This window comes from Artibeus jamaicensis, unplaced genomic scaffold (genome assembly GCF_021234435.1).
Source record: "Artibeus jamaicensis isolate MK-2021 breed Jamaican fruit bat unplaced genomic scaffold, CSHL_Jam_final scaffold_461, whole genome shotgun sequence".
Taxonomy (NCBI): Eukaryota; Metazoa; Chordata; class Mammalia; order Chiroptera; family Phyllostomidae; genus Artibeus; species Artibeus jamaicensis.
The window spans coordinates 5509899-5536812 of record NW_026522045.1 but is presented as its reverse complement, the minus strand read 5'-3'; the positions used below and the strand labels follow the sequence as shown (position 1 = coordinate 5536812).

Sequence of the window (26914 nt, the reverse complement as noted above, 5' to 3'; positions counted from 1 at the left end):
TTTACAGGCTTCCTTCTCCTCAGTGTAAACTTGATCTTTTGGCATTATCATGTACCTTTGGGATACCCAGACAAAAAGAGGTATAATCCTCCCTATAGCAGAAGAAACAATAACTCTTTAACAATGGACCATCTATGTAGTATGAAATGGGTCTCTCTATGCCACAGGGTAGAGAAAATCATGAGGATTTGGGGGTGGAAATCTTGGTTCTCGAGAACACGCAAAAATCCCCTATAAGGGTCTTAGAGAAATCAAAACCAGAATGGGCCAGATTATGTAAAGATTTTAATTAATTTTTTTGTTGAAATATAGAGAAAAGTACAAAAATCAAAAGTGTACAGCTCAATTAATTTCCATTAAGTGATTCCATCTCTGTAACCAGTACTGAGATCAAGAAATAGAACTTTACTAGCATCTCAGAAGGCCCCCTCATTGCCTCTTCTGGTCACTATCTCATCTTCCCCATCCCCCCACCCTCTGTGGGTAACCACTGTTTTGTTTTGTAATACCACTGATTAGTTTTTCTATTTTTGAATTTATATAAATGGAATCATACAATATATCCTCTTTTTGTATGTTTTTTTTCTTTAATTCACATGCTGTTTTTAAAATTCATCTATGCTATGGCACACAATTATAATTTATTTATTTCCTTCCTGCATTTTATTCCATTCTGTATGAATTTGTAATTGAGATATAATTGCCATATAATATTGTATAAGTTTAAGGTATACAATATATTCATTTAATACATGTATATTGCAATATGTTGCCATTGCGGTGTTGGCTAATATCTCTTTCATATTACATAATTATCACTTCTTCCAGTGCATTTTGCATATGTTTTTAAGAAATCTCTGTTGTTATTTTCTGATTATAGAGATAATGTATGTCACAGAAATCTTAGCAAATTCAGAAAAGTATAAAAAATTTAAAAGAATTCTAATTTCATAATCTAGAGTTGTTAACCATTGTGAACATTTTTATATGGTTCCTTCTTATGTTTTCATCTGTGTGTATACATGTATAAACATCCATATAGATTTTTATATAATTGAGATTCACCTATATATGGTTTTGTATCCTCTGTTTTTTCATTTAATGTTATATTATGTTAATTTTCCATGGCTCTATTTCAAATCAGAGCAGGATTTTAAGAGAGGCTAATATTTGGTGGAAGAAATAGAGAGAAAAGATTTGACTTTGTGGAGTGCTATCCATAGATCTTTAGGACTGCATGCAACTTCCTGTTACTTTAAGTGTCTAAGCAGAGACTGGTGTTCTTCTGTCAGGTTTTGCAGAAGAGATCCCTTCCTGACTGAGGATCACATACCATGGTCTCCACAATTATTATTATTATTATTATTATTATTATTATTATTATTATTCTACAGTTTAACACTTTCCCCAATATTTATTGCCATTTTTTTATTGTTGAGACTATTACACATGTCTCCTATTTCCCTTTGCTCACCTCCAGCCAGCACCCTTCACTCCCCATTGGACTTCACACTGTTGTCTGTGACCATGAGTCATGCATATATGTTCTTTAATAACTTCTTCACCTTTTTTCATCCAGTCCTCCCTCCACCTCTCCTCTGAGATCTGTCAGTCTGTTCTATATATCCATGCCTCTTTGTCTATTTTGTTTGTTAGTTTATTTTGTTCATTAGAGTCCACACATAAGTAAGATCATATTGGTATTTATCTTTCTCTGATTGATGGCCTCCATAATTCTAACCTACCGCATGTGTCTCCTTCTCCTGTTGCACCAGGGCCACATCCCCTTGTAGGGGCAGCTGAGCTGACAATTCCTCATCCTTTTGGCTGAGCCAGTCAATAATCTCTTGGAGAGGGATCTGAAGCTTTCCACTGTGATCTGAGAAGGCCTCTAGGCGAGATCTGCACACAATGGGTAAGACCAGTGGTTTTCAGTCTTATTTTTAAGTGGAAAAACATTTTTCCCAAATAAATACTTATGGAGAACATTAATATATAAAACATATTAAAGGGAAATTACCCTGGCTGAAGTAGGAGGAGGTCCAGAACCCCTCCCTCTTACCCACCCACAGCAATACCTCCACACAGAGCTCAATGCTAAAACCAATGGGTAGGACCACTGGTGGGGAGGTGTTCCAAACTCAAGTGGCTTAACATGTCACCTTATGGACATCAGTTAATTAAGTCATATGCCCCACTTCAGGCTGGGAAGGGCAAAAAACTGAGCAAGGGTATTAGAGGTTACAGCTGTCTTCTTGCCCTCTTGCCCCGGAGGAACTCAAGTCATGTCAAACTGCTCATCCACAGAGGCTTCTCAGAGCCTGCCCTCTGAGCAGGAGAAGATGCAGTACATGGGAAGGACAAGTAAGGTAGTTGAATAAAGATACTCACATGTAAAAAAAAAACTCACATGTGCAAGGATGCATACAAATATAACAGTTCCAAGGGTCCCAAAGAATAATAGCAACAAAGGTTTAACATACTCACTGTATAATCATCTCTGTCTGCCTCCCTCCACAATGAACCATGAACTGAGGTCCAAATGGTAGGAAGCTGGAAGCCAGCTTAGACCGTGTGTAGCCATCAAGCCCATTCCCCTTAGTTGACAAGAATAACAATTCATTGCCTCCCTACCACCTGGACTAATCAGTTTACCTAAATTTTTGCTTCTATTAATTCTCAGAGCAATTTTACTCCCCAGGCACTACTATTGCCCAGAGAGGTTGAGTAACTTACTCAAGGTCACACAGTTAAGTCACTGACAGAATTATGATTTGAACTTAGGTTTATCTGATTCCAGAGCCTATATTTTTCAACTTTTCCACACTGCCTCATCCCTACCAGAGTGCACCAGAAGCTATGGGTTTGGATTTTGATGATAGGAAGTGGAAAAGTGTGGGGTGGGGGATACACACATGGGTAGGGAAAGGAGGAAAACATATAGAAATTGTCTTTCAGCTCTTACTAATTTGCCCTTAGTTTGTGGAGTGCTAGGTGGGTTAATAACCAATGGATGGGAATAGAAGGATGAAAGGATGAGAGAGAAAACAGATGAGATCTACCAAGCTGAAAAACAAGTATGAGAAGAGGAGGAAAGAGTAATCATATCCCTCATTTGTATATCAGTGACTTTAAATTTAATATTTTCAGATCTTATTTGTATCCTTGTCACAACACTGTGAGGTAGTAAGGACAGGTATTATTCCTACACCCATGTTTCCCAAACAAATGGAAGCTCAAATTCAGATAACTCAAACCACTTATTCAAGGTGACACAGCTACTTAAACCTGAGGCTAAAATCCAAGCCTCCTGACTTCTGACTCAGGGCTCTTTCCCCAATGCCAGAGAAGGAAAGGGGAGAAAGGGGGACAGTGAGGGTGATGAGAGGGTGATACATAGGCTGAGGGGAGAATGAGGGGAGTAGCAGCAAAAGGAGTCCAACACTGTTCAAGACAGTGTTGTAGGCAGCAGGACTTACCGGAGGTTGTGAGACTTCTTCTTGATTTCGTTCCAACACAGATTCATGGCTGACGATTCCAGGGTTCCAATGGCACCAACAGACCCGTTGAACAACTGTGGGCTTAGGAAGAAAACCCCAGCACCATCCTAAGGAGGTGCAGGGGAGGTGGCAGCAGCTCTAACCTGGACAAAAACACAGACATCCTGTGATCCCTGGAGTGTGCCACACCCTGATCTACAGGAAGACAAGGATGGGTCAGGTGTAAACAAGGGCAGAGAAGGGTTGTTACAGAATGTTTGTGGGTAAGATAAAGGACAGTTTGGTGACTCTGTTCATTTCAAGGTCCATTCTTGGTATAGGTTGATCACATATGACTCCTGACTACTATCAGTATTATCCTATTATTGTAAATTCTGCTAAGACGTGATCCTGGATGTCCTTGCATTAGGTAACAGCTGCTCAGAATTGCCCAAATACTGGCAACCACTGCATTTAAGGTAAGCTGTAGGCTCCTATTTCAGGGTCCCATACTTTACCCAGCCTCTGGGGAAAAAAATACTCAGTGGCTAGCCCTCTTCCTCTTCCCCAACCACATTTCCCACCACAGTCAGGAAGCCTGGAAATTCTCCTTAAAAGCACTGTTTATCTTCCAATGATTTTGAAAGGGCTAAAGCAGCATTTTGGATCTTGACCTCCAAGTGATCCTGACCAGAGTGGAGAGCTAAGAGGACCAGTCATAGAACCTGACAAAATATTGCCTGGGCCACTCAATCTCACAGCTCATCACTTGCTCGCCCTGTGGGGTAATGTGGGGTTTGGGGGGAATAGTGCTATGCCAAATAGCCCTAAGAAATTAGCTACCTCCAGCACAATGCCAGGACTACCCAACCATGGGGGGCAGTTGGGGACAGAGGGAGTCGGAGTGTGGAGGAAGAAATCTCAGCTGAGCTTCTCCACCCCAGCCTGGGGAAACCCACCACCTGCCTCTCCACCTGCTTGCCTTCTGTGGAAAGAACACAGTCCTGCTGGTGGTTAAGACTGTCTAGCTTCCCTTTCCCCTCAAGACTTTCTCACAACACAAAACTTCTTCCCCACACAAGAATCTTCAGGCAGTTTAGAAAACCAATCATTCCATTAAAACCACAGCTTGCAACCACATACTAAAAGGGAAATGAGGGAGCAGCCAGGTTCTGGGGCAAAACTCTCAACTCAATCACTCTGCATCCCCATGAAGCTGACACTACCTGTGCTGCCTGGGGATTCCATGGCAGGATTGGGCAGCTCCATTATTATTCCTCAGCACAAATCCAGACCCAGTGCCCGGTGAGCCATAGTCAGAATCCCGACAGGCTTTGAGAAGACTCCCTCAGGGAGGGCAGGCAGAGCTGAGTTAGGCCAGGAGGCGGGAGCTGTTACCCTGTTTGTTTACTGACCCCCCAAGAATCTGGAGGGGGTGGCTATGTCAGGGCTCAGCTGATGAATCAGAGCTTTGTCCCTGGTAAATTCCAGCTTGCTCCAAACTGGGCCTGCCACACTGGAAACAGGAGGTCCCTCCCAGACTGGCAAGGCTGGCAGGAGTGGGACTGGGCATTCCACAGTGATGAGGAGGGGCATACAGAGGGTAGCTTCTCCTGACTTATTTTCCCTTGCTATGGAAGACACAAAGGACTGACTCTGCTTCCAGGCCCACCCCTCCTCTGAGGTGGAGGGAAGAATCAGACCACTTTGGTGACAAATCTCTCTGATAAGCAATTTTCCAAAGGCCTTGCAGAAGGATGGGCTTAGAAATAAGCCTTATCCTTGACTAAGACAGTGTCCTCAAGCAATGAGGGATACGTGTGGTATATCTGGGGATAGAGCCATGGGACTACAGGATCAGGTTGTTGGGCAGCAGCAGATTTATCTGAGCTTCCTGTGAAAACTCAAGGGTACTCTGCCCTGCCTTTGGGATGCAGAGAGGGGTAGAGGGAAAGTCATATCCACGGCCCCCAGACTCTCACCACACTCTAAGACCAGGGCAAAATGGATGGTCTATGGACATCCCCTTGGACCTCTGCAGAGGGAGGAGAGGGGAAAATGTAACTCAGTGGCTCTATGCAGGGATTTAGTTCCAAGGAGGCTCCTGTGCCTTTCCCATGATTCCCTGGGCCACTGGCATGGCAGACAAGGTCCCTTCTGGAAGTGGCCACTCTTCTCTAGCAAGACTTGCCTGGGAAAAAGTTAACATTCTCGAGTTGGGACCCCATACCTCAGCACTAAAGGAAACACTTCATGTTTACCAAAAAGGGTTCTGTTCTCATCTTCATTTATCTCCCACAGAGTCTTCTGGGCTTTCCACAGTTCCACATAGTTTCCATGCTGAGAACCACCTACAGGAATAGTTGGAACAGCTGCCTGACCCTTTCTCGGGGTCTGGTTTGGAGCCAACCGGGTGGATGGGGGATGGCAAGGATGGCAGTCCAAGAAACAAGGAGTGGCTCTAGCTCCAGGTCACAGCTTTTCTTGTGCTGGAATAATTGAACTCAAGCCAGTCTTGTAGATTCTTCTGGACTGGGAACACCCCCAAGTTAGAAATGGCCACTTGTGACCCAGCCACAACCAACTTCTTTCGGTTCTGTAGGAAGCACCCACAATGAGCTGGTTCTACCCATGCTAGACTTTCATTTCCTCTAGCCTTCTTCTTAGTTTCTTAACCACCCACTCAGCTCCCTTACTATGTTCTTTCATGCTGTTGTTCCCTCCTAGTTCCCCCTTATACTCACAAGTCCATATAACAGAGCCAAGCAAACAATAGGCAAATAAGAACAGTAATTGTTTTCTTTCTCTATCAATGACCTTCTACTTCTGGCCAAGATGTTTTCTTCTCATCTCCACTCCTCACAGGTCTTTCTTCTCATATCTTGAAACTTTAAGACAAAGTTAGGGCTATAGGGAAGAAAGGAAGATAAGTAACTGGGCACTGGCAGAGGAAAAGGGTTGGTCTCACCATTCTCAATCACAAAATAAAGCCCGTAGGTCCCTGTGACTATGAAAGGGGCAGACTATGAGCAGGGCAACCATTTTGAAAGGGCCCAAGTTTCTCAATCCCTTGACCCTATGAAAGTCCCATAGGGACTTTGAGAACATGTTAAAAATAGCACTTTTCTCTGGTTAGATATGGGGAAAATAGCTCAGAAGAAACATGGATCGTATGCCTCTCTGTACCTTGACTTTCCCTCACTACTCTCCCCCAAAATGGGCTCCCTACTACTCACATTCTCCATCTCTGCCACCTTTCTCCCTCCCTTCCTTCTCCCTATATATTCAGCTTCTGCTTAAACCCCAGCAGCAACTTGGCACAGCGGCCCACCTGTGAAAAACTGGGAGATATAGTAATCTTTCAACCCCCATGGCTTCTGAACCCAAAGCACTGTAGTGAAAGCCAAAATATGCTTATGCTTCTCCCTTGTCCACTCAAATTTCCTATAGGTCTCTTTGGCTGTCCTCTTTGGATTACTGTCCCTCACATGTTGTCTGCCTACCTACCAATATACACAGGCAGGCACACACAGTACCACAACTACACTCCTAGAAAAGGAGTGAGCAAGGAGATGATGGTGTGAAGCTCTGGGGATTCTTAGTGGAACTAAGCCAGGAGCTTCAAGTAAGACTAGGAAGTGGAGAGGAGCAAATGGAAGAAGAGAGAACATTCTTCAGGTACAGAATATGAGGTATACCACAGAGAAGTCAAGGCAAAAGAAGGTCCTGCCTTGTCCTAGGCCATGCTCTGTAAGAATATATTCTTCTGGAATCCTCCTTGGGAGGTTAACATGGAACCTGCCCCCTCAACTACAGTGCACCCTTTGGCTTTCCCAGTCCAATACACTTCCTTGCCCCATTCTCCCCATAAAAGGCTTCACGAGTGACAAGGGATGGGCCAGAAAGAAGCTCTGTGCTATCCAAGGGGTTTCATTTATATGGAGCGTGCCCCTGAGCCTTTGGAAGCATGGATACCCACAAGAACACACATAGAGCTTGTGTTCACATTCTCTCCATGGGTCTTCCTTTTGCTATTAGCCTCTTACCTGAAGCTGGGGGCAGGTGCTTTGGAGGCTGCTGCTGTGATGGAACTGATCAGCTGCCCGCCACTCATGACATCATGGAAAGGTATAAGGACATCCCTGCATGACTATAGGTTACATCAGAACCAAGTCTCATGAGGGATGAGGATGGGCAGTGCACCATACATTGAGCATAAGCACCATACCTGGAAGGGTATCAAGAGAAGATTTAGAGTCAAGACATATAAAAGGCCTATGAACCCAGCACTTACCAAGAGGTGCCTATATCAATTAGTAAATAAATATTCAAACCTTACTGACCTACCCAGTAGTTTTTCCCATGTAAACATATACCATAAAATACTATTTCATTATTAATCAAGGAAGTATTTATTGTTTATCTATTATGCTTTGTGCTAGAAACATAAAGATGATTTGCGGTCTGAGATCTCACAACCTAGGGATGAGAGTGGGGAACAGTCCAGTCAAATAAGGTGATAATTATTATAAACTTATTATGTGGCAAATGCTATAATTAAAGTTTGACCAGAAGGCTAAGGAAGCACAGAGTGGAGAACAAACTCTACCAAAGAATGTGCAAAGATTTCAGAGAGACTGCATTTGAGGTGAGTCTTATGTTTTGTTTTTGTTTTTTGTGCACTGTTCCCGGAAGTACTGCAATACCAGGTCGATGCATGGAGTGGATGAAGCAAGCTCCTATTCCATCTCCCAGCTCCAAAAATTCATTTAATATAATGTCCTCAGGTAGAGGACATATCAGGTATTAAACTGATATGAACAGATACTACATTTGACCTTAGCCAAAAGGCTGAGAAGTGATGAGGTGAGTCTTATTTTTAAAAAATATTTTTATGGAATTTATTAGGGTGATACTGGTTAATAAAATTATATAGGTTTCAAGTGTACAGGTCTATAATACATCATCTGTATATTGTATTGTATGTTCACCACCCAAAGTCAAGTCTCCTTCCATCACCATTTATCCCTGATTTACCCTCTTCTACCTCCCTCACCTCCCTTTACCTCTGGTAAACATCATACTGTTGTCTGTATCTATGAGTTTTTTCCCTTTGTCCCTTCACCTTTTCACCCAGCCTCCCAACCCCTCTCACCTCTGACAGCTGTCAGTATGTTTTCTATATCTATGAGTTTGTTTCTATTTTATTTGTTAGTTTATTTTGTTCATTAATTTCCACATATGAGTGAAATCAGATAGTATTTGTCTTTCTCTGACTGGCTTATTTAACTTAACATAATACCCTCTAGGTCTATCCATGAGGTGAGTCTTGAAGGACAAGTAGATGTTTGCCTTTGCACAGAAAGGGATAACAGCATTCCCAGCAGAGAGATCTACCTGTGCAAAGGTGGATGTCACAAAAAATCTTAGCATGTTCAGAGAACAATAGGTTCAATATGTCTAGAATTTAGGAGGCACAGAAATGAAAAAGACAATGGTGCCTGCCCCTAAGAAGTTCACATACAGGGAGAAAAGATATGGGTAAAATCAGGCCATAAAGTGTTATCTGCATCAATAATAGAAGTATTGATGGAATGGAGTGAAGGGATAGATGAGGTGAGTTCCACTTGGTCAAGTCAGGAACAGTATCTCTAGAGGAAATATACTTGAGGTGAGTCATGAAACAGAAAGCAGTTTGTCATTAAAGAAGACAAAACAAAAAATAATACTCCAAACAGAATGAAAATAAATTGTATGATGTGACCAGAGTATAAGGTAGGTGCCCTCTGGGAAGTAGCAGATGAGGTTGGAAAATGAGGTTGTGGCCAGACTGGGTCATGTCTTGAATGACAACCAGAGGACTCTAGGCTTTCTCTTGTAGCCAACAGGAGGCACTGAAGACTTTAAGCCAGGTAATGATATGACCAGATTTGCATTTTAGAAAGAGCCCTCTGCCTGCCTTGTGAAGTGATTTTCCCAGGGAAAAACATCCATCGAGAGCTGTTATAATACGCAGGCAGTTTTGGTAAGGATGGAGCAGATAGCATGGCTTTGAGATACACTGAAGAGGCAAAGTATATTGGACTCCGTGATCGACTGGATGCAAATTAAAGAGTGAGGAAGTGAAGGAGTCAAAATTTTCTAATTTGGGAGCTGGGTGGATAATGTCACCAATAGTAAGAGAGAGAAGACAGGAGAAGGAGCAAATTTGGTGTGGTAGGGGGTGAGGGCAGTGCTCCACTATAAGCTATGCTTGAGACATAGTCAGCTTTAGATGTTAGAAGCTAAGCTTAGAAAAGGAAGATATGAATGAAGAAGTTAGATGTTTAAACCAATTGACAGGTTAGTAAATATACACCAATGTGATGGGAATGGGTAGCAAAGACAGTGCTTGCAAATGATAAAAAAAATTACATCTTTTAGTGCTGGGCAAAGACATACAAACTCTAATCCAAAGGGCAGAAAGTGAGCATCCTTAATTCCTAATGCTGATAATTAAACAGTATTTTTAGTCTCTATTTCAGCAGTAACCAACACTTTAGGTATAAGGAGAAACCCCTTTTTAAAATCATTTATTTATTTATTTTTAGAGAAAGGGGAATGGAGAAAGAGAGGAAGAGAAATATCAATGTGCAAGAGATGCATCAGTTGCCTCTCACACATCCACAACTGGGGACCTGGCCCGCAACCCAAGCATGTGCCCTGACTGGGAATTGAACTGGCAACCTTTTAGCTTACAGGCCAGCACTAAATCTTCTGAGTCATACTGGCCAGGGCAGAAGGATGCCTTCTTGAGATAAAACGTATATATATGTCTCACTTCACCCACTTATACCTACAATAGTAGCTATATTTTTAATACATAAAGAGTGAGAAAAACACCCATTTAAAAATCTGTAGACTCCTTCAATGAAGTACCTATCCCTCCACCTCAGGGGCCCATGGTCCAAACAATGGGAACTATCACAGATCATGAAGGTGAAAAAATTTATGGACAATTTCTAATAGTCAAATTCCCTGGACATTACACAGCTACACAGCTCCTCATCCCCAAAGAGATTCCCTGAAGAATGGCTGAAAAGGTGGTTCTCACCCTGACTGGTGTGGTTCAGAAGGTGGGGTGTTTTCCTGCAAACCGAAGGCTTGCCAGTTTAATTCTGGCCAAGACACATGCCTGGGTTTTGGGCCAGGTCCCCAGTCGGGGGCATGTGAGAGGCAACTGATCGACATATCTGTTGCACACAGAGGTTTTTCTCCCTCTTTGGGCTCCCTTCCCCTCTCTCTCAAGATAAATAAATAAAATCTTTTACAAAAAAAAAAAGAAGAAAATGTGGCTTCCTATGAATGTGTTATAAGAATGAAGCTACAAAAGGCTTACTTTCACACCTCTTTTTATACTAACATTTTTATTTTTTCCAGTTACATGAGTAATATATATTCTTTATAGAAAAATTGGAAAACACAAAAAAATCATAAGGATGCAAATAAAACTAACTTATAATACTGTTACCAAGATATAACTGTTACTAGCAGGTATGAAGTCTTACATATTTTTATATGAAAAATATGTACATACCTTAAAAGTCAAATTGTCATCATGATATGTACTCATATATATGTAGACTTCTGTATCAAGCTTTTCTTTTTTGCCATTTTTTTTACATTTTTATGGTTGTTCAAGTACAGTTGTCTCAATTTTCCACCCACCACTGCCCCCCACCCCAGCTATCTCCACTTCCCACCCTCGATCCTCCCCTCTTTGGTTTTGTTCATGTGTCCTTTATGGATGTTCCTGAAAATCCTTACCGCTCCCCCCCCCTCCATTATCCTCTCCCACCTCCCTTCTGGTTACTGTCAGTTTGTTCTTAATTTCAATGTCAGTTATATTTTGCATGCTTCTTTGTTTTGTTGATTAGGTTCCACTTATAGGTGAGATCATATGGTATTTGTCTTTCACCACCTGGCTTATTTCACTTAGCATAATGCTTTCCAGATCCATTCAGCCTGTTGCAAAACTCATTTGCCATTTATATCATGATCATTCTAGAATGTCACTAAATATTCGTCTAAAACATGATTTTCTCATGGCAGCAAAGGTGGTATTGTGCTATGGTTGAGGCCATGGGCTTTGGCATCAGACAGACCTAGAGTCAAATTCATAGTACTCAACCCATTAACGGTATGGCTTGGGGCAATTTAACCTGTCTGAACTTCAATGTCCTCATCTGCAAAAGGGGGATGACAAAAATACTTTTCTCATAGCATTTTTCTAATGACTAAAGTTAGTAAAGTATTTAAATAACTTAGCATACTGTCTGGAAATAGTACACTGCTCAATAAATGTTAGCTGTAATCATTGTTGTATACTATTCCATTGAATGGATATATTGTAACAATTAGACATAAATCACACTGCAATGAACAGTCATGTGCATATTTGTAATACTTTCCTTGATATAATTTTCTAGAAGGGAGAATTCCTGGATTGAAGGGTACAAACCAATTTTGGGCTGTGATGCATATTTTTAAACTGCTCTAGAAAAAAGTTAGATCACTTTATACTACCACCAGCAATGTGTAAGAATGCCAGTTCTCCAGCACACTTGCCAACAGTAAAATAATCTTATTTTAAAAATATCTTTGCCAAATTTGTAATTGAAGATGGCATCTTGAAGACTACTTCTTATTTACTTATTTATTAGAAATGCTTAACTTTTCCCCTACATTTTTAGTGGCCAGGTGTATTTCTTATGTCATGAACTCTCTCTTTTTCTCTTGAGATTCACCTCTCTACAAATTAACTTCCTGACTTGATGTCAAGTTGATTATTTATGAACAAATATAAAACAAACCCAGGAGTTAAGAGAACTTAGATCTTCAAATCCCAATGTAGGCAAAATACTTTCCTTCTGATCCTAGCATGATTATGCTCAGATATTTTCAGACTTGCCAGTAACTATGACCTCAAGTCATTTCATCTCTCTAAACCTTGGTTTGCTAATCTATAAAATGTTAATGTTTAAGAGTACCACACATCAAAACCTTAGCATTCCTTGCATTTGTATAGCATGCTTTTGTATCCTGCTGTACTCTCTTTCTTGACCTTCGGTGCACCCTACTAAGGGTAGCCCAGCCAGAATTATGATCTCATCTGACAGATGAAGATGATCAGGCACTAGTGAACCTGGGCTTCCTGACTCCTGGCCAGTGCTCTTTGCTCTACACAAAGATCCTTCTTTCTGCCTCTTTATCTCCATCCTGTCCCAAATTACCATATGCACATTCTGATTCTCTTCCTATTTCTCCTTTCAATTTGTAGAGGCTGCAAGGAATTAGAAATGAATCCAATTTGGCCCCCAACTGGACAAGTGTAGGAAATAAGACATATAAGCAAACAAGCATAATTTAAGGGAGAAAATGATTTGCACCTTAAGTGGGACACAGAAATCATGTAATGAGAGGTCAAAGAGGAGGAAGTGTTCACCTTAAGTTGAAGGTATTTAAGATGTATTTATGGAATAGATGCCTTTGATCTAAGGTGAAAAAGAAGATGTGAATGCATGCAGTAGTAAGGAGGATGTTTCTGGGGTAGAAGTAACTCTTCTGTGCTCTTCTCTGGGGGTATTGATGGGTATCAAGCTGTGGCTTTTGCCACTAGGAATACTCTTTTCCTTGTTCTCAAAGATAAACTCAGTAGGCCCTTATGGGAGGAAAGAGACATTGTTTCTCTTGGGCAGAGAAAAAAGTTTTAAAAACATGTGAAATTGTGGAGAAAAGGGAACTCTAGTGCACTGTTGGTGGGAATGCAGACTGGTGCAGCCACTGTGGAAAGCACAATGGAATTTCCTCAGAAAACTAAAAGTGGAACTGCCTTTTGACCTAGCAATTCCATTGCTGGGATTATATCCCAAGAGCCCTAAAACACCAATCCCAAAGAACCTATGCACCTCAGTTTCACAGCAGCACAATTTACAATAGCCAAGTGCTGGAAGTAACCTAAATACCCACCAGTAAATGAGTGAATCCAAAAACTGTGGTACATTTACACAATGGAATACTACACAGCAGAAAGAAAGAAGGAGCTCCTACTCTTCATGACAGCGTGGATGGAACCAAAGAGCATTCTAAATGAAATAAAGACAAATACCATGTGATCTCACCTATAAGTGGAACCTAATCAATGAAACAAACAAGCGAGCAAAATAGAACCAGAGACATGGAAATAAAGAACAAACCAAAAGTGACCAGAGAGGAGGGGAGGAAGGGATAATGGGGGAAAGAAGTGGAAGGGTCAAGTCAAGGAATATGTCTAAAGGACCCATGTACAAAGACAATGGGGGCGGATTGAATGTGGGAGGTGGGGGTTGGTAGGGCATGGGAAAGTAATGGGGAAAAATGGGGGTAACTGTAATTAAACAACAGAATTTTTTTTAAAAACATGTGAGAAAGACCAAGATTTCAGCATGACAGCAAGATAGTTGGCTTATGGAGGAGAAGGTCTCTGTCTAATATTTATTTCAACTCCACATATTTTTAGCACAGTGCCAAGCACAGAACAGGCACTCAATGAATGTTTCCTGAGTTGATTTACTGAACTGAATTTCAGTTAGGTAAGTGTATAGGACTTCAACTTTGTAGGTACAAATACCAGAAGTCATGAAGAAAAGAGTTCTAGACATATATATATATTTCTTTGCATTTATATGAAATGATATATGTAGAATGTTAGTATTTGAAGCAAGGCTTGAAATGGCACAAAAAAAAATAAACCCTGCAAACAACATAAATGTCCATTACTAGAGGACTATTTAAATAAATGTATATCTATACAATGGAATTTCATACATTTATTAAAAACAGAACTAAGAACTCTATGTGCCAGTATAAAATGATCTCTGAAGATATATTTTTAAGCCAAAAGAAAACAAGAAAAAAACAAGGTGGTTAGTTTATATTTGTGTAAAAAAAGGGAAATTATAAGTAAAATGAAATATCTGTGAAGTTATTTCAGAAGAACCTGTTAATAATGACTGTCTTTGGAGAAGGGAACTGAGTGGCTACCAGAAGGAGGCAGAAGAATTCTATCCATTCCTTTGGGATTTTTCCCTATTTTCTCTCTTTTTAAAACCGAGAAATATAATATAGTTATAAAAGTACACAAAACATATGTGTAAAATATATCAAATTGTTATAAAGCAAATACCCATATAATCACTGCTTGGACTGGATTCTCAATCCAATCTAATCTTGGATTAGAATAACTATCCACACCCATAAAAGCCCTGTTTCATCAATAGAAGAAGTAGTTTTTATGGACTATCCTTTTGTACGTTTTGAGTACTGAACCATGTAAATATATTAGCTATTTAACAGATACTTTCTCCCTCCCTCCCCACTCCTCACCAAAATGTCATGAACATCTTCAACTGTTTTATGGAAAGATTGACCTTTCTATAGCCAAATAAATTATAACAGCTAAACTTACTGAATTCCATGTTTTATATATATTAAGTAATTGATCTACACATATCATGTCATTTAAGCCTATGAAAGTTACTATTGTTGTCTTTATTGTGCAGATAAGAACACGTAGGCACAGAGGCACAGAGGCAATAAGCAACCTTTTTAAAGTGATATTGTGGCCCTGGCTGGTGTGGCTCAGTGGATTGAGTGCTGGCCTGGAAACCAAAGGGTCACTGGTTCTATACTCAGTCAGGGCACATGCCTGAATTGCGGCGCCAGGTCCCCAGTAGGGGGTGTGGAGAGGCAACCACACATTGATGTTTCTCTCCCTCTCTTTCTCTATTCCTTCCCCTCTGTCTAAAAATAAATAAATAAAATATTTAAAAAATAAATAAAGTTATATTGTAAATATAAGCTGAGAAGCTGAGATTCATATGTAGGCAGATATATCCCAGAATACGTTCTTCACTGTTACACTATTCCACCTCTCTAAATTCTATAACTCAGTCTTTGAGGTATTGTGATCACTGACCCCTATCAAGTAGAAGATTTTTGGCTATGGGCCACCAAATGGGATCTCAAGAGCTGACTCAGTTATGCTACTACCCAGACAAAGATAGACACAGTTGAGAGCAGACAGGCTGAAGTTAGTCTAGGGTCTGGGGTATCACCCAGCTGGCAAACCCTACCAAACATTTATATGACTTTCTTAGGATATCTGAGAAGTAAAATTCTGGTCAATGCCACTAGTCTGACTCCAGAGCTTCCCCAGTGCCTTAGACCTCAGTAAATATATATATTTTAAATAAATGAATAAGATTTCTCCACTCATAAACTGAAAAAGTCTAAGAATGTATCCAACAGAAATACTTGCAGTAGTGAACAATTATGTATACTGCAGTACTGTTTGTAATAGCAAAAGTCTGCAATGAACTCAAATGTCTATCCACAGGAGACAAGTTAAGTGGATTATGTCAGAAAGATGGCACAGCATGAAAGTAAAGGGTACAGGCTCTGAGCCAGGATGCTCAGGTTTGCATCCTGGTTCTGCCACTCATCAGCACAGGTTTGTATAAACTCCCTGAACCATACTATGCTTCAGTCCCTGCATTTGTAAAACAGGGATAACAAAAAGACCTACATTATAGCCTTGTTGCAAGAAGCTAGTTTATAGTTTTTGGCATGCAGTGAGTATTCAAATCTTATTTATTATTGTAGCCACTCACACAATGGAATATTATGCAACTGTTAAAAAGAGGCAGATTTTGCTGTGGCCAGTGAGGCTCAGTTGAAGCATTGTCCCATACACTGAAAAATTGCCAGTTCGATTTCCAGTCAGGGAACATACCTAGATTGTGGGTTTGAACCCTGGTCAGGGCACATACAGGAGGCAACTGATCAATGTTTCACTCTCTTTCCCCAGCTTTTCCTTCTCTCTAAAGAACAATGAACATGTCCTCGAATGAGAATTTTTTTTAAAAGAGGTAGATCTCTATGCACTCATTTGAACAGAAGTCAGAAATATATATTTTAGGGAAAAGTGTCAGAATATGTTTGTTAGTACTCCAGTTTTGTAAAAAAAAAAAAAGTTTGAAAAATTGTGTGCAGTGAAAAAAAGCCTGCGAGGACACATAAAAGTGTTTAGTGACATTACTTCTAGAGAGCTGACTTTATATACTTTGTGTGTGTACGTGTTTACATGCCCACACATGTGTATAGAGAATATATATTTATAACAAGCATTTATTATTTGGGGGAGAAAAATAAATATGGAAGATCCTAAGTCAGGACAGAACAGGATGGTAGGAAGAATACATCCCTTCCCATGGGCTCTCCAATTCAAGGTAAAGCTTGTAATGGCCCTCTCTCTCACAGCACTGCCATTCTACCTGACAGCATGGCATTGACAGATGAGACATATATTTTATTGGTACCAAACCTTGTTATGTGTTCCTAAAATAATTCCTGCAATGTAGTAAAAAAAAAAAACATGGTTCTTGCTTCAGATGCTGTCACTTAATGAATAAATCATGGAAACTCAGATTGTCAAATTGGAAGGATCTTAGAGATTATCTAGGCCAAGCCCCTCATTTACAAATGGAAACGATGAAATGTGTCCTGAGAAGTTATTAGCTGTCAAACAATTTTGAGAAATAAAATTCATTTTCCAGTGACAAAAATCAGAGACATATCCCTTGAGGAGAAGTTTATTTTAAGAGCCAATTAATGCACTACATCTGAAATCTTCATATACCGCTGGTGGGAGTGCAAGTTAGTAAACCATTTGGGAAAGAAATTTGACAATATCTCCCAAAGGTGAAGATTCTTAGAACTTCTGGTGGGACAATTTCCTCCTAGGTCCAAACTGATAGCAACAATCACATAAGAATAACTACACAAGAATGATCATAGTAGCCCTAACTGTGAACCAAAAACTGGTAGTGACCTAACTGCCCATATACAGCAGAACAGATAAATAAATCATGGTATATTTATTAAATGGGATCTATACAATAGTAAAAAAATGAATGAACTATAGCCACATGGCACAACATGGATGAATTTTACAAATATAGAAGAACTAAATAGAAAAAAATAGAAAAAATTGGAGAATAATAGAAACCATTGATATAAATTTTAAGACATATAAAGCAGTGGTGTATGCTTTTTAAAGACACAGTCATATATATAGTAAAATTATAAATAAATGCATGAGAATAATGAACACCAAATCCAAGAGGCAGGTTACTTTGGAGAGAGGAAGAGGAGTTTAATCCACAGAAGGATAGGCATAGAGGGTTTTGACTCTACTAGTAAACTGTTTTCTAAAGCTGGGCACCTGGTAACCTCATTTTCATTATATTATTCTTCATATCTCTTTGAATGTATAAAAATTTTCATAACGCATTGTTTAAAAGAGTGCAACAAATCCCATGCTGTAAGGAAAATTCATAATTTTCAGAAAGAACAAAATACTAAATGAAATGTGTAAGATATAAATGCTATACTCAAAATCACAGGATTATTCCTTAAACCTGCCTCTTTTTCCTAGGACTAGTTTCATGGGAGGGAACCAGCTAGAGAAGCAGTAGTTGGGCAGTAAACTTAGTATCAGGAGATAAGGATTCCACTCTTTCAGATACTCATTAGCTTTGGGAAAGAGAACAATTTGATTAACCTCTCAATCTTTTTCACATTTAAAAATACAGTGTTGGGTCCTGGCGGGGTGGCTCAGTTTGTTGGAGCATTGATCCATGCACCAAAAGATTGCGGGTTAATTTCATGGTCTGGGCACATACCTAGGTTGTAGGTTTGATCTTCAGTTAAGGCGTATATGAGACAGAGCTGATTGATGTCCCTGTCTCACACATCAATGTTTCTGTTTTTCTCTCTCTCTCTCCCCACACCCACCCACCCGCTGCTTCCTCTGTCTCAATTCAATAAATTGTTCCAGGGGTGAGGATTAAAAAAAATTAAAGGTGATTTACCTAAGAACCTTTCATCTAGAGGCAAGGATTCCTTTGGTGAAGTCAGGAGCTAAGGTGAACTAGACATAGGGCTTTTTAAAGGCATTTGTTCTTTTGAACAATCAAACAGAAAACATAAGAGAAAAGTATGTTCTTTCTCAGATAGCATCCACCATGCTCTCAGTGGAAGCAGGTAGCTGCCACTGCTGCCATCCATCTTTCTCTACTTCACTCCACCCCAGCCCAGTCCCAGCCCAGCAACCTGCTTGGACCCAATACCTAGGTGGCCTGACTTCATCTGCCTATGAAAGGCAGAATAAGCCTTAACTCCCCACAGTGTCTCTGGCCCACTTACCAGGCTGGGACATTGGGTGTGATGCTGGGTAGAGTTAAGGAGAGCAGAAGGAACGGGGTGCTTGACTTCAGGAGAGGTAAGCCCGATTTCAAAGCACTCCAAGCTATGCTCTCAAGAGTAGAGAGACACTTTGTGATTATAGGGGATAGAAAGGAAACTATGGAAAGAGCAGGAGGAAAAATGCAACACAGAAGACTGATCCAGGAGGTAAATGCAGAGATGAGGATCAGCTTTCCACCCCAGAGGCATGTTCCTAGGTCAGAGGCATGTTTATTCCACAGAGGTACTCATATATCCTGTCTGCAAACCAGACATTCATTTGTTCAGAAAACCTGCTCCAAGGTTCCACATTTCCTCTTTCCTCCTTTTTCAGCCAGTGCTTTCCACACCCCTTCCGTTCCCTCTCACCAGGAAATCTACCCATGGACAAAAAAACATGTCATTGAGAACAAACAAGCAAGTACATAATACCCTTCTCTTGTTAAAGAAGCAAACTGTGGACCTTCTTCTGATTCATTAGTTGCTCAAATTAGCTTGAGTTTTTATTCCTAGGCATTTTTCCCCTCTATGAATCCAAGTGGTAGCTACTTCATTATGGGTATATTTTAATGTAAGTTCCCCCCACCCAAAAGCATATGCAGGCAGCAGGCAGCAGACATGTGCATGCACACACACACATTACCTCTGGAGCTTCCCCTCCCTCAGTCTTTCCCCCTCAGCCAGCAGAAAAAGGGCAAGGCTTAGAAATCATTTCTCTGTGGCCTACCTTGTGAGTCCGTCAGGTCTGAGGAGCAGGCAGCAACTGGGAGCTAGGAGGCCAGGGATGGGCTGCTTCTGTGAATCAGCAAAGAAGTCCCTGAGACAGGAATGCTGACAGCTGCTGTATGCACACTCTCCCTCTGTCTCTCCCACCTCCCTGCCCTCCTTCTCCTTCTCCTCCTCCTCCCCTCTCAGAGCAGCTCTGTGTTGCTATGCAATCATATCACCCCGACTAACAGTATCACTCCAACCTCAGCCTGAGATACCCTTGACTGGGCAAATGCAGAAAGAGCAAGGACAGTTTTGTCAAACTCCCAGAGCCTTGGCAGCTCTCAGAAATTTCAATTCATTAGAAGCAGAGGAGGAAAGCGGAAGAGGCTGAAAGGCAAACAGGGAGAGGGGGAGAGGCTTCCACTGAGGAGGAGGAGGAGACAAAAGAGGCTCGGAGATCAATACAAGCTGCTGCTGAGTGAGAAGCCTGGGCCCCAGCTTCCACAGATCCAGCCCAGAGCCAAAGCCTACTTCAGAGCCAGCAGCTGGCAAGCTCTCTTGGTAGCCAGTCCAGGATTCAGTCTGTGTTGGAGGTTGAAACATATCAGCCCTAGAGTCGGCAGTACCCAAGGTATAGTCTGGGACTCAGGGCAGTCTGACAATCACCCCTAAATTTCATCCTCACCCCCTCTTACAGCTACATGTAGAAAAAGCCTAAATGACAGGAACAAAATTAACTTTGAACAATTTCAGAAAATTCCGTCCCTCCCTTCAACAATTACCTAGTCAGTTTCCCTTCTTCTGTCTGCACTAGCCCTTTTCACTATTACACTGCTAGAGAAGAGAGAATAGGAGCTCCAAACACCTTGAGAGACCTGGGAGAAGCCACTAAAAAGACAGAGAAGATTACATCCCTTTATACAGTGCCCAGCACACTGTAGATTACCTAATAAATACGGGTGGGATGAGTAAATTGGATGGATGGATGGTTGGCAGTCAGAAAGCTCACATCTTAATCCTCCTATACAAACATTCATATTTAAAGCCCTAGAAGCTCCAGACCAGGCCATAGGATAAGAGAAGCATTCTTTCCAAAAACAGGATATATATATATATATATATATATATATATATATATATATATATATATGCGAGAGAGAGAAACCAATTGCTTTGGGAGTGGGTTGCTTAACTTTATTGATTTGCCTCTAAAAACTCTATAAGCTCTGATGGCACTAGGATTTAAAACAGAAAATACTTCCCAGCCCCAAGGACCTGAGATTAGTGTTTACAAAGTGTCTGCAAGGACTGAGCATTCTTATTCTTATTACTATTATTATTATTATTATTATTACTGAAAACCCTCAGCCATGAAATAATTAGTGTGTGTATATGTGAGTGTGTGTTTCCTTTGAGAGGAAAATTTTAAAACTTAAGCTGCAGGTTTCAGTAAAAAGTTAGTGATAAGGCCTGATCTCCTCTTCAAAACAAACAAAATGGGAACCAACTACTCCTTCCCCCATGCTTAGCTTCCAGAGATGCAAGAGTGGCTCCTCCTGCCTGGCCAAATCGGCAGCAGCCAGGCTCCCATGCAGGCGCAGAAAGGGCCTTTGATTTCTGAAGGGGCTTTTGGAAGCACATCCGGCTTCTCAATCTTCACACCCTCCACAGAGCATTTCTTAGCTACCCAGCCTCACTCAGGCTTGGCCCTGAGTATCTGCCCCAATCTTAACCCTGGCAACTTTCAGGGTTTCTTAACACCCAGAGCCCCAGGAGCCCTTTACAACTGGCTTAGAATGACTTGGAGCAGGGGCTTGGCTAGAAGACTAGAGAGAACACTCTGAGAAATTGTTTGGGCTGCCATAGACACAGAATGACTGCAACAGACCCACACAAAACACATATGAACATGGCTCATTGCTCACCCCTGGTACCAGCTCACCACACAGAACAACACCAGAATCTAAGTCTAGAGGAAGGAAGGAGAATAACCTGGGTGGGGTGAGCAACTGGATTTGACTGCAACTGGATTTGCCCAGAACACAAGCAACACTTGGAATAACTCTTTACTTTTCTCTAATGCTAGAGAAAGCATTCAGATTGTAAATGCAAAATTACAATATCAGCCTCCATGCAAATAAACCCACTGAGTTCATTTTGAGAGGTATAATAAAAGGTTTCCCAAAATCTCTCCTACTGACCACATCATTGTGGAAAAGACTTCCTTCCTTGTTACTTTGCTTAAGGCACTAAGGGCTCCTGTGAAAATGAGAATATTTCCTATAAGACAAAAAGACATCAATCCCTCATCAGCTAGCAGCACCTAAGCTTTAATTATTAGATTATAATAACAACAATAATAATGCCTAACATTATGGAGGCTTTACTACAGGCTAGGTATTGTGTGAAATGCTTTGCACACATTATTAGCATATTACATTCTCACAGAAAATTAAAATCACTTCTATTATTATCCCCATTTTACAGATGAAGCACTGTAATACTGTGAGGTTAAACAACTTGCCCAAGATCACACAGCTAATGCATTATGGAGCCAAGATTTACCCTGGATCTCTCTGGGCAATGTCTACATGATTAACCACTGTGCTATTCTAAATTCATCTAGTTAAGACAAATGTGACTAGGACAGAAGCATTCCCCAGATAGTTTTTCTATCCTTTGTACCTTTTGTCAAGTTATTTCCTCTACTCAGCATGTCTCCCTTGCCTTTAGAGGTCAGACTTCTCTCTCTGAGGAGTCCCAAGTGAGAACACTCTACGAAAATTTTGATTAAGGCTATGAATGGAGTACGAAAAGACAAATGACCTTGAGATGAGGTGGAGCTCTCCAATTTGCTAGGGTCCCCACACATTCTGCTGTACTTCTGAACTGATTTATACTTCCTGCTTAACTCCTGTGGCTTTTCAGTATGTGCTGCTTCATACGCCATTGAAGGTGTGTTTGTACTGTTGCTGGTCTTCTGGACTATTTGGAGGAGGGTTTTTTGGGTTTTATTTCCTGGAGGATGTGGGTGGGGATAAGTAGAGTCTCTAGTTGTATTTCAGGAGAGATAACCTTTTTTCTTACCATCATGACTGGATAGAAAAGACCATTCTGACCTTTAAACCTAAGGATGATTTATTTTCACCCAAGGGACATCTGGACGAACAAGGGAAAGCTCATAGTCTATTTTCAACTATTTTTCTGAGGAGAGCAAAGAAAGATCAAAGTAGTTGGGCCACAAGCTTTGACTGTGGCTCTACCCTGGTAACTTCTAAGAGGATGTTTGAGACCTACTATGGTATCACTGAGCAGGACTTTGCTAGGTGGACAAGGGTAGGTAGGACATTTCAGGTTGAGAGACAGTATGTGCAATAGCCCAATGGCTGGAGAATATGGCTTTCTAAAGGAGTGCAAGTACTAGTAAAGTGTGGCTATGTTAAGATAGGTAACAGTTAGGAAATGGGAAAAGATGGGAAGACATAAAGCTATGAAAGACAAAAGGAGGGGCTAGAATATCATGCTGAGGACGATTTAAGATTTTTCCTATTAAATTATATTTTATTGATTATGCTATTACAGCTGTACCAATTTTCCTCCTTTCCCCCCAACACCCAGCAATACCTATTTCCTCAGGCATTAGCCACACCATTGTTCATGCCCATGGGTCATGCGTATAAGTTCTTTGGCTACTCTATTTTCTATACTGTACCTTACATCCCCATGGCTATTCTGTAACTATCTATTTGTACTTCTTAATCCCCTCACCTCTTCACCCATTCCCCCACACCCTCTCCCTTCTGGCAACCATCAAAAACAAAAACAAAAACAATGTCCATATCCACGATTCTATCTCTGTTCTTGTTTGCTTAGTTTGTTTTTTAGATTTCATTGTTGATAATTATGTGCTTACTGCCATTTTATTGTTTGTCGTTTTGACCTTTTTTGTTAAATAAATCCCTTTAACATTTCATATAACTCTGGTTTGATGATGATGAACTCCTTTAGTTTTTTTCTTATCTGAGAAGCTCTTTATTTGCCCTTTGATTCTAAATGATAGCTTTGCTGGGTAGAGCAATCTTGTCTGTAGGTCCCTGCTTTTCATGACTGAATATTTCTTGCCAATCCCTTCTGGCCTGCAAAGTTTTTATTGAGAAATCAGCTGAGAGTCTTATGGGAACTCCTTGTGGGTAACTAACTGCTTTTCTCTTTTACTGCTTTTAAGATTCTCTTTTTATCTTTAAGCTTTGGCATTTTAATTATGATATGTCTTATTGTGGGCCTGTTTGCAGTCATCTTGTTTGGGAACCTCTGTGCCTCCTGCATGTCTATTTCCTTCACCAGAATAGGAAAATTATTTTTCAGTATTTTTTCAAATAGATTTCCAATTTCTCACTCTTTCTCTTGCCCTTCTGGTACCGCTATGATGAGAATGTTGGTATGCTTAAAGTTGTCCCAGAGGCTCCTTACATTATCCTTGCTTTTTTTAAATTCTTTTTTTTCTTATTGTTCTGATAGTTTTTGTTTGTTTGTTCCTTGGTGTTCCATATTATTCCTTTGATTCTTGGCTTCATCCATTCTACTGTTGATTCTACTGTAAGTTGCTCTTTATTTCCATTAGTATATCCTTCATTTCTGCCTGGGTCAGAATGGTTCCTTAAGGGTATCTTGGGAACTCACTAAGTTCCTTGAGCACCCTTATAACCAGTTTTGTTTTGTTTTGTTTTGTTTTGTTTTTCATTTGGGCCATGCTTCTTTGTCTCCTCATTTTGGCAGCCTCCATTGTGTTTGTTTCTATGTATTAGGTAGAGCTGCTTTGACTCTGTGTCTTGGTAGCATGCCTTGATGTAGTAGGTGTCCTGTAGGGTCCTGTGGCACAGCCTCCCACTCGAGCTGGGTACTCAAGGTATGCCCTACTTGTGGGCTGAGTACACACTCCTCTTTTTTAAATTATTGTTCAATTACAGTTTTCTGTGTACACACTCCTCTTGTACTTGAGACTTGATTGCTATTGGCAGGTCAAAGGAAGGAACTTAACCAGTTCAGTCATCTGCAAGGATTGTCTGTGACTACTGACCACCAACCTCCACCATCCATGGAGGATCAGCTGTGCATGGGCAGGGTGGTGGTGCTCTGGTGTGGTCTGTAGCTGTTCACTGGTGTGTAGGCTCTGGGATTTCTGGGGTGGTACAGGTCAGGGTCAGCCACCTCTGTGTTCTGCCTGAGACCACCCAGCATGAGCTATAAAGCAATTTGTGATGGCCGCTACTTGTGCTGGATTTGGAGATTCCCAGGCAAAGCCAAACTGTGATCCAAAGATGGCTGCTGCTTAGTACCAGGCCTGGGGCCACTTAGCCAGAGGTACAGGGGCTGGGGGCTCACTAAGGCTGGTTGTTGCTTGTTTGAGAGGATTTAGGACGATGTGAAGACATTTATATGGAAAATACACTGTTAACAGCTTGGGTGGGCCATAAGGTAGGTGGAGTGGAGCCTCAGCGATTCTCCAGGGCAGAGCAAATCATGTGAGCCAGGCTGATGGAATCTTAGATATGGCTACCACCTGCCAGTGTGAAGCTCTATGGGGAGAGGGCTCAAAAAAGGAACAATGGTCTCTGCCTACCTTTCTGTATGGGGAAAAAGCTGTCCCCTAGCTCTCGCCCTGATGCCAGACACTTCAGTTCCTCCTGAAATGCCATTGGTGCCTTTCAAGCTGCTACCTTGGTTCTGGAGCTCAGAGGAAGTGAATCTGAGTCACTCTGTGGCAAGCTCTTTAAGAGGTACTGCTTGAAACTCCAGTGGTTTCTTTCAGTGACTCAATCCCCACTGGTTTTTACAGCCAGAAGTTATGGGGGCTTATCTACCTGGCACTGGAACTCTGGGCTGGGGGATCTATTATGGGGTAAGGTACCCTTACTCCCAAGATAGTCCTCCCAAATTTTTATCTAGCACATATGAGGTGCAACCAGCCCATTCCATGTCTCCTACCAGTTTGCATCGATGTAGTTTCTTTAGTTCCATAGTTTTCAGACTTCTATTCAGCTCAATTTCTAATGGTTCTGAAGATAGTTGTTCTGTAGTTTCATTGTAATTTTGATGTGGCTCTGTGACGAGGTGATCCATGTTTACCTACACCTCTATCTTGACTGGAAGTCTGGAAGTCTTTATTTTTTTTTAAAGGAAAGCAGCCTTTTAGTAGTGATTGCTTTGTAGTGTATACAGATATTGAATCATAATGTTGCATACCTGAAACTCATATAATGTTCTATAGCAATTTTATCTCAATTAAAAAAGGTAAGCAGCATAAGCATATTTTTGTTTTTGAAATATTATTCTAATGGTTTTTCAAAAGGACAATTATTGAGTGCTTACTACATGCTAGGTCTGTGCTAGACTCCAGGGATATAGAGAAGAATCAGAAATTGCCAAATTAGGACTTCTGCCAAGATGGAGGCGTAGGTGGAAGCACTGCACCTTCTCACACAACCAAGTTTAAAAACAACAAAGTTTCAGCAACAAAAAGGAAGCCAAAGCACAGAAAATTGAACTACACAGAAGTGTGACAACAATGAACCCTTCAGCCAAACCGGTAAGAGGGGCAGAGCCAGCAGCAGAGTGGGGTCGGGCAGGAAAGATCCCCTGGACCAACCTGGGTGCGCAACCCAGGAGCGCCAGCAGCTGTGGGCGGATCCCAGGTGTGGAGCAGTGGGTGCACCCACTGAGGGCGCAAGGCAGTGGACCCACTGAGGGCTGACAAAAGTCACACAGTCGAGCGCAGATAAACTGGTGAAGGAGCGAAGCGGCGAGAGAGACCGTGCAGGCCCCAGTGGCAGAAAGTGGCAGAGGGGACTGCTATTGTCCCTCTCTGACCACACCCCTGCATACAGTGTCACAAACGAGAAAACTGGGTGGCCTCTCTCTGACGTGCCCCCACATACAGCATCACAAACCAGCGACATGGGTGACTCCGCCCTGGTGAACACCTCCTCATACATAACAGGCACGAATAGATCAAAACATGGCTCAAGAACAACTCAGAGCCCCAGAGCCGATAAATCTAAGTGACTAAGAAATAGCCAAACTTTTAGATGCACAGTTCAAAACACTGGTGATCAGGATGCTCACAGAACTGGTTGATTATAGTCACAAATTAAAGGAACATATGAAGGCTAAATTAATTTAAATGAATAGAAATGCACAGGAAACCAATAGCAATGAAAAGGAAACTGGGACTCAAATCAAAGGTGTGGACCAGAAAGAGGAAAAAAATGACCAAACAGAAAAGGATGAAGAAACAAGAATTCAAAAAAATGAAGAGAGGCTTAGGAACCTCCGGGACATCTTTAAATGTTCCAACATCTGAATTATAGGGGTACCAGGACGGGAAGAGGAACAGCCACCAG

General features: G+C 41.2%; 1 protein-coding gene and 1 non-coding gene across 2 annotated transcripts in view; both read right to left on the bottom strand.

The window, feature by feature from the left end:
• The window catches only part of DRP2 (dystrophin related protein 2), an 86752-nt gene that overhangs the window by 27538 nt on the left and 32300 nt on the right, over positions 1-26914 (bottom strand). The window contains exons 3-6 of the mRNA XM_053657529.1: positions 19531-19598; positions 7526-7707; positions 3480-3643; positions 1746-1902 (exon numbers count right to left, since the gene is read on the bottom strand). Coding sequence (XP_053513504.1) covers positions 1746-1902; positions 3480-3526 — 204 coding nt within the window. The 5' untranslated portion in view covers positions 3527-3643; positions 7526-7707; positions 19531-19598. The remainder of the gene's footprint in view (positions 1-1745; positions 1903-3479; positions 3644-7525; positions 7708-19530; positions 19599-26914) is intronic.
• Positions 8152-8342, bottom strand: LOC119038502 (U2 spliceosomal RNA). The gene has a single exon (XR_005080431.1). It is a non-coding gene; the product is annotated as a U2 spliceosomal RNA (small nuclear RNA).